The sequence below is a fragment of the Prionailurus bengalensis genome, chromosome B1 (assembly GCF_016509475.1).
Source record: "Prionailurus bengalensis isolate Pbe53 chromosome B1, Fcat_Pben_1.1_paternal_pri, whole genome shotgun sequence".
NCBI lineage: Eukaryota > Metazoa > Chordata > Mammalia > Carnivora > Felidae > Prionailurus > Prionailurus bengalensis.
The window spans coordinates 171151175-171163725 of NC_057344.1; the positions used below are offsets into that span (position 1 = coordinate 171151175).

Consider the following 12551-nt stretch of genomic DNA (forward strand, 5'->3'; position numbering starts at 1 on the left):
TTAAATCCAGAGAGATTTTTATTACACAATTTGATTTTTTACATCAATAAAATCTTAGATATATAACAATACAGATGAAGGAACAAGAATTTAATTTGTATTGAAATAAATATTAGATATACAAAGCACATAGAGTGAAAAAGGGTCACAATAAATTAAAGTGGAGACATCGTTTTGCTCAATCACCAAAGAAAGCCCTTGACACTTCCAATTTCACACCATCAAATTTATCATTCTTGCTGATTTAAGCAGAACACAAAACAAATATGGATCCCAGGGCTTACTTTCACAGGTACCAGCATAGATAATTTACTACAGTGATCCAATTTGGAAATCAGTAGGGACCAGTAAATCGCTGCATAAAAGAAAGAGCGAATGAGGTCCTTTTTCCTTAGTGTCAGCAGGCTATGATTATTATGTTTATTAGATTTTCTTGAAAGGACTTCACATTTTCTCAAATATTCAGGAGAAATATATTTCCCCTCTGAGCCCTACATTAGCATTTATGTGCACTGGTCTTGAATATAGGAGAATGATGAATTTTTCAATTTATTTTATAAATTTACACAGTCTGGACAGTATTGGCCTGAAGAGTAGAACTCCCCAACCTGTACAGTATCAGATATTAAAAATGGATTCAAGAGAAGTAACTAAGAAATGCTGACATACTATATATACAAATGTTTTAGTTCAATATATCCCATTATATGAAGCACCAGAACTACTGCATTTATAAATCAAGCAGTTCTTTATGACTCTTTCTAATCTTTGTAACCCTTTTACATTTGTTCCAATATAAACACATTACAAATGTTACCTGCCCAACACTTTGCCCATTTGGTCTCAACTTACAAACTTATATGTAAGCAAAAATTCCTGTCAAAAGCAATTGTTCTATTTTAAAGGTACAAAAGAAAATTTGGAATCCAACTGTCATGAACCAAGAAAAACAAAGAGTTAGTTTAAAAGGACTGAGCCTATCAAAAAGTTGGCTTTAAGAAGTCTATAAAGGAAAATGTGAACCAACTCTTGAGCCTTTTCTTCTCCTCTAACAGGAGTTCATTTTTAGATTCCAGCAGAAGTATCTTTCAATTTTCTTATCACTTTTCTAAGAAACAATCTCCTTCAGATTTTAAAAATACTGTACTTTATCTCCTGTCACATCAGCTCAAACTCAATGCAGTCAGTTGTCCTATTTGCACTGCACCAGAGAAAGAGCACTCCAGAGCTAATCCCTCACACAGGAAAAACGGGGTTCCTTCTAAGAATCCACCTGAATACCACCTTAGAAGATACACATGTCCTAGAATAATCACTACCAAGAATCCTTCCAAACTTTTAGCAGCTCCTTTCTTATCCTTAATACCAGATCCAGTAACAACTTTCCTCTCTGAATATTAGAAGAGGACTGCTCATTAAAACAAACCCTGGAAAGGACCTCCTGGATTTATAAACACATGCCTTTGGTATACTATCTACTGAACTACACTGTCATTTAGCCTGTGCAGATTTCTCCTAATCCTAGAGAAATTCCAATAAGGTTTACAGAGAAACCAGTTGTCTCTGCAACTCAATTTACAAATCTAGGTACCACTGTTGATACGATAACCCAAATTCTCAATATGCTTTTATATTACTGTGAAAACTCTAAATTTTAAGAAGCTGAACTGGATATACCTTGTACACCTACAAAATGACCACGGAAAAATTTTAAGTACCATTCTTCTACACACCTGACAATGAAGGTGAACGAACAAAAAGAACAATTTTATAACTGGTGTATTTAGGTTGATTTAGGCACTCTTTGTAAAGAAAAAAACAAAACAGAGCCCATGACCTGAATAAGGCCACTCCCAATTGTGGCCTATATTATCATTTAGCCAGAAAGCAAACATTAACAGGGTACTACTTCCAGCTTTTCAACATCTCAATTATTTTTTAAATGTACTCATATTTGGAAAATATTTGTTGAGTTCTGGGTAATTACGTATTAAAAAGGGCCATGGAATTCGGGTCCTTAGTTTTACAGGCCACTTTGGGTGGCATTTAACCTTCCAACAGGGGCTGTGAAACAACTGTGGGGGCGGGGCTACTTGAGGAAAGAGTGCCACCTACTGATCATATATATACATAACTGTCGGTGGTTACTTTCTCCTTTGACGTTTTCATTACAGAATTAAGAATCAAAATTAGTCTAAATTTGGGTAGCTTTGAGGCTCGCAGATCCTAGGGGGACTTGGGTGGGCATGAGTGGGAGATGTGTTTCAGAATCACTATATTAATCAAAATAAATTCCTCAGGATTGGATAGGAGTCTTTAACCACAATCCCTCAAAGCTAATTTCATTCACTCTGATCTCAAACTTTAAAAAAAACCTAAGTCTGGGGCGCCTGGGTGGCGCAGTCGGTTAAGCGTCCGACTTCAGCCAGGTCACGATCTCGCGGTCCATGAGTTCGAGCCCCACGTCGGGCTCTGGGCTGATGGCTCAGAGCCTGCAGCCTGTTTCCGATTCTGTGTCTCCCTCTCTCTCTGCCCCTCCCCCGTTCATGCTCTGTCTCTCTCTGTCCCAAAAATAAATAAACGTTGAAAAAAACAAAATTTAAAAAAAAAAACAAAAACCTAAGTCTCCCGGTTCCACTTATCTTACTACATATACACTCATTTTCCTTTCCAAAATGATTAATATTCATATACTAAACATACAAGCCTACTCAGAATTTTTCATCGTGATTTTTAGAAAGAGTATTCAGATAGCTTTACAATTCAGAGTATAAAATAGACCTCCTAAGTCTTTCCTAACTTCTGGTATAGTATCAGCATGCCTTGATTTTCCCTGTAAGGGAAGTTTCTAAATATCTAAATTTAATTACTTACTTACTTCCAGGAGCATCTACTTTGGTGAATTGTATTGCAAGAAAATTTAAATACAAACTACAATTTAAGAAATTTCTCTTTGGACTGATTACGAAACAGAGTTTAAATTCATGAGGAATCAAATATACAAAAAGAACACAGAATTCTTGTTCTAACAAAAGTAGGTTTTGTGTTAGGCTTCCACCTGTCCAAGAGGGTTCCAATTCAAAAAGTGCTAGAAGGACAACAGCACCACACCACTTCCTAAAGAATTAGATATCCTGGATGTTAACGCAACTTTTTCAAACCTGGAAGTAAAAATAGGTTCACCTATGCTACAGTTTCTCCTACTTCATTCATTCCATATACTGCTACTTTATTTCCTTAATTTTAATTTGATAGGTGTACATATTATGCTGTAATTTCAGATGCCAAATCAGTTGGTTCTACATATTCATATTGCAGAATTCCTAGCTACAAGCTCATGCAAACTAAACATCTAGTAATGCTCAAATTGTAAAATTTACTTTTTCATGAGTTGAGTATTTTATTTAAAAATCAAGCCTTCCTTTAAAGAACAGTCCAATATGAGCATAGCAGAAATAGAATCCTGTTATGTGATTAAAAGGCTCACCTTTTAAAGCACAGAATGTTCTAAATTATAAGTTTTACTGTTAAAATTCTTTTTGTTAAGACCAACATGAAATCATTTCCTTTAGATAAATCTTTTTCACCAACAGTAATTTCCAAACTGAAGAGGAAAAACTCAAAGGCATACTTATTGGTCATTAAAAGTAAAAGACAATCAGAGTAAAAACAGCTCATTAAAAGAAAATTAATAAATGGAAAAAATAGTGAAATCTGATGAGTTCTATACTTTAATAGTATTGCTCCAAGGCTAATTTCTTAGTTCTGATAAATGTTGTAAGATTTAGGATAAGGGGAAGCTGAGTAAAAGGTAGACAAGAACTCTCTGTACTATTTTTTTAACTCTTCTATAAATCTAAAATTATCTCCAGATTAAAAAAAAATTGTAGACAAAAAACTAGTAACTTAAAAATAAATATACCTTCAGCTGCCAAAATTTCTTGATATAATTCAAGACTTAATTTTTAAAGACATCATTAGAAATCATAATATACTGTTTACTTAACATTACAGCCACTTTATTGCTCTAGAAAATTAGTTCTTAAAACCATCAGATTATATATATAATGATAACGAGGCTAGCCACACACCCACCCACCCATCCACTCAATCAACTGTATTTCATGAGGCTGCTTTTCTAACTTAGTAGATAAATATTACAAAAATACAAAAAAGTTGGCTACAGTTGAGCTATCAAGTAGATCTCACATTTCCAGAGATGGGAAAGTTGAATAAACTGAAAACTGGTACTGACAAGTTACTAATGAATTTATCTGAGAAATCCAATTACGTGCAGACAGAAGAAAACTGGTTACAAAAACCATTACATTACTGTGTACTAAAATTTTTGCAGTGTTTTAAACATTCCCAATCATGCAACAGTAATAAAGATCAGAATGAATTTTATAAAGAAGTTGACGGCAGCTCAACAAACAGGATTTAACATATTATACTCCCAATTTTACCTATGCGTTATGAAATTAAAATACACAGTTTCCCCCCCCCCCCAAGTCCTCTCCAGCCCCATCCCCAACCAATTATCTTACCTATAAACCTCTCCATCTAACCTTTTAAATCAGATTTCATGGGTAAGTATGTAGTCTACAGGATAATCTTCATTATTATTTCAGAACAGACACCAGGCACAGGCATATATTCAATCTCCAGTTACATTCCTTTCAAAACACATCTGAACTGCTGCCACTGCCTGTTAAATTCAAGCCTAAGAAACCAAGAGAACTGGCAGTCAAGAGTCTCATCTAGGTAATTCTAGAAACTATATTGATGCTAATATTCTACATGTCCACATTTGTAAAAGTGTTTCCTATTTGAGAAAGGTGACTTGACGGATCTCTGCAAGGAAAGCTGTGGAACTACTGCTTTCCAATGTAAAACAGTTGTGACCCCAGATATTTACCCAGTTGGCTAATAAGCTTAACAGTTCAGCCTTTCTAAAAAATATTCAAAGCCACATTAAGTAATTATGGAAATAAAATTCTGGAAGGTCAGAGCGTAAGATGCATGCAGAATTTCTCTCATAATGGTACATCCAAAATAAACCCTAACAAAGCAGCACAAAATCAATCAGTAACAATTTGAAATTAAATACAGTGGTAAATGCTTCTTTTAAAATCATCAACCAAAATTACTGAATGGCAAAAGAATACTGTCTCAAAATATAATGAATTCATGTATGTTAATATTACCATGATGAAATCATGCCAGATATAAATTCAGGGTACCCATTAGGTTGAAAGAAATTTTAAAGCTACTTTTACAAGAGAAATAAATGTACTTCATGATAAAGGCACAGCAGCATTTAAAAAATTTTTTGATACATTTATCACACGATAGAAACTTCCTTAATCATTAACAACACAGAAGAGTAAAATTTTCTCGGGGAATTTTTTTCAAAGGCTTGATTTAACAAGCCAGAAAAATGATTACTTTTCCATTGATATGCATTTATGTAAATTATGTAAATTGGACTGAGGTCAGTTTTACACCTGGAATTAACAACCCCTAGCAGAAGTACCAACTGCTAATAATGCTTATTTATATTATATATAACTTAGCTGGATGTTAGACTACGCAACTGTTGGTGCCAGTCTGCTTATAAAAGCAATACTCTGGAGACAAAGTCTTCTCACAAACAGTGGGCAAGCAGGTTTCATTATCACATGTTCAACAACAATCCTCAGTTCATTGAACAAGGTCCTGCAAGATAAAATAGTTTTCTTTCAGAAACCAAAGGAAAAAGAATACAAAGCAAATGCTGATGAAGGCATTTCCCACAGCCATTAAAGAATCTGAGGTAGGGGCGCCTGGGTGGCTCAGGCTCAGGTCATGATCTCGTGGTCCGTGAGTTCGAGCCCCGCCTCAGGCTCTGTGCTGACAGCTCAGAGCCTAGAGCCTGCTTCCAATTCTGTGTCTCCCTCTCTCTCTCTGACCCTCCCCCATTCATGCTCTGTCTCAAAAATAAATAAAACATTAAAAAAAAAATCCGAGGTAAAAGAATTAACTACAATGTGTAGGAAATACACAAAATAAAATTCTGAAAATCAACATTTGTGTCTTTTGTTTGTGTGTATGGGGGAGGGGGGTTGAGGGAGTTTATTTAACAAAAGCACCTAATAAATAAATGGTGACCTCTGAGGGCTGGGATTAGGAGTGATTTATATCTTCTTAATAGAGTCACATCATCTTCATATTACCTTAGGTAAACTCAACTAGTTCTAAAAAAAGAGAGCAAGGAAGTGAAAATTATATACCATGGGCAATCCCACCTACCATTTTCCTTAAATTACTGCCTTACACGTAATGCCTCTCAGAGCTTTCCCATCTATAAAATAGGAATATGTACTTCCTGAAGTCAGTCATGGTGTGATTATTTAAATGAGACAACACAGAAGATGTTCAATGAAGGCCATTTCCCAGTTGGATCACTCCACTCATCAAACCAGCTTATTTACCTTCAGACTGAAGTCCAACTCCTTAATATCTAATGCCCTCCTAGTCTTAACGTTTATTTTTGAGAGAGACAGAGAGAGAGAGCGCGCGCGTGCGCGCGCGCGCGCGCACACACACACACACACACACACACACACACACACACGTGCAAGCGGGGGAGGGGCAGAGAGAGAGGGAGACACAGAATCTGAAGCGGACTCCAAGTTCCGGGCTGTCAGCACAGAGCCCAGTGCAGCACTTGAATCCGCAAACTATGACATCATGACCTGAGCTGAAGTTGGACACTTACCCAACTAAGCCACTCAGGTACCCCCGCCCTCCTGGTCTTAATTGAAATTTCTGCTTCGTCTCCTCCCACTCTCTGCCATGACTCCTATATCCCAGTTATGTTGTACATTTATTTCCAAAGAGGTTGTGGACTTTAAACTGTGCTTGCTGCCTCCAGAGGACCCCTTATCACATACTGTACACATCACACACGTATTGTACACGCTAGCAGACACAAAATCATGTATGTTGGCTGAACCGTAATTTTTAAGAGATTCTGAATCATCACAAGTAATTCTTGACTATTCATTTTTGAATTTTCACTTATGTGCTGACTCATTCTACATAAAGACAATTGTGTTCTACCTTTCTGTATCTTCAGGGTTATTTTGCTGGTTAGGAAAAAGTAAAAATCGTTTTAAAATAGGATGTAACATGCTCTTACACAAAAGCAGGAAGAAAATTTGGAAAGACGCACATTTATCCAAACACCTGCCCTTCTTGTGTCTATCTTTGGGACAGACCCATTACACACAACTCTCCTAGGTTCCCGGGCCATAAACTTGAGGGCTTCCTTATCTTGGTCTTCTTCCCTAACCCCTAACTTCCTACCTCCTAAATATCTTTCAAATGTATCCCCTTTTTATTTTACCACGGAATTAGTTCAGGCTCTGGACTAATCACAGTCTCCAAATCAGTCCTTTTGTCTTCTTGGGGAGCCTGTAATACATCTTCTGGAATATTTCTAAATCAGATTGTATCATGTTCCCAAACTCTCCACAATATGAACTTCAAATGCTCTTCCTCTCTTGGAATAAAATCCAAACCCTTTCATGCTCTAGTCCCTGTCTTACCCTTCTAGGCACAGATCTTCATGACTCCCCTATACACTTCTTAATTCAAGCAACATGCCCTCTCAGGGACCCACGTACCAGAACTCAGACTTCAAAAGACCTGACTTCTGTTATCACCTCTTCAGTGAATTCTCATCTGCCTCCCTCAGTTTTCTGAGCTTTCACAGAGCCGTCATCATCACATTGACCTACTCAGCTGTATAATTCACTCAGCTCCAAGTCTCTACAAAGCAGGTACTTTAATCCTACATAAAGTTATCACCAACACACAATCACTGTCTTCTGAATAAATGACTCAAATAAAACTAGAAGGCACCTTGAAAATACTCTAGTCAAATCTCTCAGATTACAGATGAGGCCTAAAGAGGTCATGGCTTGTTCTAGTCACAAGGCAAGTTCTTTCACTCCTGGCTCTATCTCTGGCATAATCTATACCAAGTCACAGAGCTCCTTTGGAGCAGCACTGACAACAGAAGTGTCAGCGATGATGAAATGTCCATCTGTGCTGTCCAATACAGTGACCATCAGCCACACTGGCTTTCAAGCACGTGAAACTGGTTAATATGACTCAGGAACAGAGTTATAAATTTTATGGGTTTTAATTAATTTGTATTCATACAGTCAGATGTGGCTGGTGGCTGGCCAATCTACAAAGGACTGAAACCACTAACTTGAGAATGAATATCGTAAGTGAATATGGTACAACTGGCAAATATAGTCTCAAAATCCCTAACAAAAAAAAGTGTAGCATAGAAAATATAGTTTGATAGGATGTTTATCAATGTTTATAAGCTCAAATATTTCCCATTACCTTTCTACTGTTTTGATTTGTTTTACATGCTTATGGGAGATCTTTGAAAATGTTTACTAACACATATTTGCGTTACCTGGATCCTCTGCTATCCGTTCCTTTTTTATCCCACGGGACACTTCTAAATCTGTGTGTTAATCCAATTTAAGGCTATGTGGAGAAAATGGGAGATGAAGAGGGTATAAAGAAGCAGAGAAAGATCTGCTGATGGAAAGTGGATATTAGGGCAGGGAACTCGAAGATAATATCCGAAATGAACACATGAACCAGAAAGAAAAAGGACAAACACTCATGGAATCAAGTAAAACTGAAGGTTTACTGGTGACTAGGGACTCATTAAGAATCTACGTCTGTGGGCACCTGGGTGGCTCAGTCGGTTAAGCATCCGACTCCTGATATCTGCTCAGGTCGTGATCTTGCAGTTGTGATCTCGCACTTGTAAGATCAATCTCCACACTGGGCTCCACACTGAGCACTGAGCCTGCTTGGGATGGTCTGTCTCCTTCTCTCTACCCACCCTTCCCCAACTCATGCCCTCTCTCTCTCTCTCTCTCTCTCTCAAAATAAAGAAATAAACTTAAAAAAAAAAAAAAAAAGAATCTGTGTCTGAAGTAAGCTCTATTTTAGGAAGTACTGTAAGACACTAACAGAGCATAAAAGCCCCTCAAAGGACTATCAGAATCACAGAAAAAGGAAAATAAACTATGTATTAAGAACATAACAATCTTCCTGAAACCATTACTACACTATATGTTACCTAGCTTGGATTTAAATAAAATTAAAAAATTAAAAAACTATATATAACAGAATCTAAGCTCTTTTAAAACATTACTTCATTTCACCCCCAGGAGCTGTTCTTCTCTACCAATGAAGAAATTAAAATTTAAATAACTTGCCTAAAGTTACACACCTGGAGAATGATGGAGACCAGCATTCAATTTCAGTTCTTTTTACTTTGCTTGTGAAAATACAATAGGGATTGTGCTAATACACTCATTGTATTTCTGACGAATTCTACTACACAATGATTTTATTTTTTAATGTTATTTTTGAGAGAGAGAGAGGAGAGAGAGAGAGAGAGAGGAGAAAGAGAGAGAGAGCCGGAGTGTGAGTGGGGAGGGACAGAGAGAGAAGGAGACACAGAATCAGAAGCAGGCTCCACGCTCTGAGCTGTCAGCACAGAGCCTGACGTGGGGCTCAAACCCACGAACTGTGAGATCACGCCCTGAGCCAAAGTTGGAGGCTTAACTGACTGAGCCACCCAGGCACCCCACACAATAAATTTACTTTAAATTTAAAAACAAAAACTATGTTAACATTAGTCTCTCAGTAACAGATCTAAGCAACTACTGAAGACAGCTATTCATTTCAGATTAACTCTAATTTCTGAGATCATCATGCATAACTGTATCATTTACATCTCCATTCCTGAACATTACAGTGATTCATTAAAATATTTCCCTGCCTCCTCAATTTTTCCACTCTAAACTATTTTGCACAAAGCTATCAGAAGAATATGATCATGCCCAAACCATCATTCCCATACATCTAAAAGATAAATTCCAAACTTGTTATCCTGAAATCCAAGAAGTTTTATGATATAGCTCCAATATACCTTTTTTTTTTTTAATGTTTGTTTATTTTTGAGAGAGACAGAGACAGAATGTGAGTGGATTAGGGGCAGAGAGAGAGGGAGACACAGAATCCGAGGCAGGCTCTAGGCTCTGAGCTGTCAGCACAGAGCCCGATGCGGGGCTCGAACCCATGAGCTGCAAATCATGACCTGAGCCGAAGTCGGACGCTCACCCAACTGAGCCACCTGGGCACCCCTCCCTTTTTTTCTTTTTATACCTTTTTAATCTTAGCTGCAACCACTCACCATTCAGAATCTCCATTATAGTCCAACAGTTCTATTCAATGCCCCTTAAACATGGCTTGTTCTTTCTTGTCTCTGAACTTGTGCTCTTACTCTCTTCCTACCTAAAATGCGTTTACCTATTATGACTATTCAAAGGTTTTAATTCTTCTTTAACACATTAAAATCTCTGTTTTGTGAAACTTTGATGGGCTGTTTTATCTTCTGGCTCATTGATTTCTCCTTACCTTGGACTATACTATTGATATGACAAAGCAAACGTAACAATTCATCACAATGGTTTGTGAACACTGTATCCTGAACTATTGTTTCCTTATTATCTGATGCATGCTTTTGCTTCTTCAATTAGGGAAGTTCCTTGAGACTGGGACTCATGTCTTAAACATCTTCAAATTCCTTAAACTTGAATACTATTTTAGTGGAGGTCAAGGTAAATCTGGTCTACTTACCAACCCTACTAAGGCCTGGAACTTGAATTTACCAAAATAACACTTGCTTCTAAACATAAAAGCTAAACAACTCTTAAAAATTATACATACTATATTTCACAGTACTCTCAACAAATAAAACATTTAAACTAATCACCAGCTTACCGACAATATGGATTTCTTCGAGAGGAATACCGAAGAGTAAGAAATCTATAGTAGATAAAAGGCTGGAGCAAACTCCCTTGACCACTGAAATAAACAAATACAAGGGTAAGAAATATACATGATCAATTCATACATATACTTTCAAAACTTAAAGGCAATTTAATTGAGGAATGTGTCTTCGTTCATTAAATGGTCAAGATAATATCTATCAGGTCTAAATCAAAGTTATTCTTAAAAAGGAAATAAAAGAATGGCGCCTGGCTAGCTCAGTCAGTAGAGGATACAACTCTTGATCTTGAAGGTGTGAGTTCAAGCCCCAGGTTGGGCACAGAGCTTACTTTAAAAAAAAAAAAAGGAAATACAAGAATGTAAATGATTGGTAAAAAGTAAAATGTTATTGTTTAAATTTTTACAAACATGTATTTATGTATTACTTTTAAAAAGTTTAAAAGCTATTAAATCAGAAAATGTATGCTTCCATAATTACCACTAATAATTGATCATCAAACTGTGAAACTTTATGACATAGTAAATGAAAAGTGGTTCATTTTATACAAACAAAACAAAACAAAAAAACCTGTAATTATACAGGCCTCTAGTAAATTTACATAGCCTATTCTAACTATTTTTCTTGGTTAAAAAGCACAATTACAATACCCAAGAGCCATATACTTATTTATGAAATTCTAAATCAAGAATTTTTTTCCCAGGAAAAACTATCTGAATTAAGACATTCACTGCAAATAACTACAAATTAAATGTATCAACAACCTAATGTGGGTAGTTAGGTAGCAAAGCTAAGTATATCATCTTTACTTGATGGAGTTAGGATGCAACTACCTAAAATCTTGATTACGAGAACAATACAGCAACTTTGAAGACTGCAGAGTATAAAACTATACGTATTATTACAATGGTATTTTAAAACATTTTTTGAGGAAATACATTAAAGATGCTAAACGTGGCTTTTTAAAGTTAATTTTTGTCTTTTCTTCTAAATTGTGATATTACTTTCATAATACAAATTTACGTGATTACAAACTAAGCACTAAACTAAATGTGTTACATCCATTTTCCCCAATAAATCCCGTGACAAATCTTTAACTCTTCAAATTGAAATAAACACATACTATAAAAAATACAGAAAATAAAATTCAATGAAAAACAAATGTTCCATCATCCAAGTTAGCTTCTTCCTCAGAGTTACAGCTCAGTCTCTAAAATATCCTTCCAGAAATTTCCATGCACAAGTGTGTATAATGCCAACACTAATACAGTGCTCAGTTTACAATTCACTGAATCCACTTTACTGTAATATGGAAGTGACATTATCATTCCCATTTTAAAGATGAAGAAAGTGAAGCAGAAAAAATATACACATATGCCCTTAAATACACACCCCCCAAAATATAAAAAGGGGAACACCCTACACAATTCCTAACAAACTTTTAACTTATTATATCTTGGAGACCATCCCCTTTCATAACACATAAATTTACCTCATTCTTTTTACAGATTCAAGCAGTTCATCTTATGCATTACTACAATGTAACAAACTCTCTACTAACAAATAAATAAAGCTACAAGGACCTTCCTTTTATCTTTCTTTACACGCATATTTGTGTACATGAGGTAAACTCACAGACTTTTTACATTCATTTTTAAATACAAAGCTTGAA

The 12551-nt window shown here is 36.1% G+C and overlaps 1 protein-coding gene across 3 annotated transcripts in view; it reads right to left on the reverse strand.

The window, feature by feature from the left end:
• Positions 1-12551, reverse strand: part of TMEM33 (transmembrane protein 33) — a 25134-nt gene continuing 12583 nt past the window's right edge. For all 3 annotated transcript variants that reach the window (XM_043572762.1, XM_043572763.1, XM_043572764.1), the window contains 3 exons: positions 10873-10956; positions 2620-5718; positions 1-2375 (listed from right to left, as the gene is read on the reverse strand). In XM_043572762.1, the coding sequence (XP_043428697.1) occupies positions 5589-5718; positions 10873-10956 (214 nt within the window). In that variant the 3' untranslated portion in view covers positions 1-2375; positions 2620-5588. The remainder of the gene's footprint in view (positions 2376-2619; positions 5719-10872; positions 10957-12551) is intronic.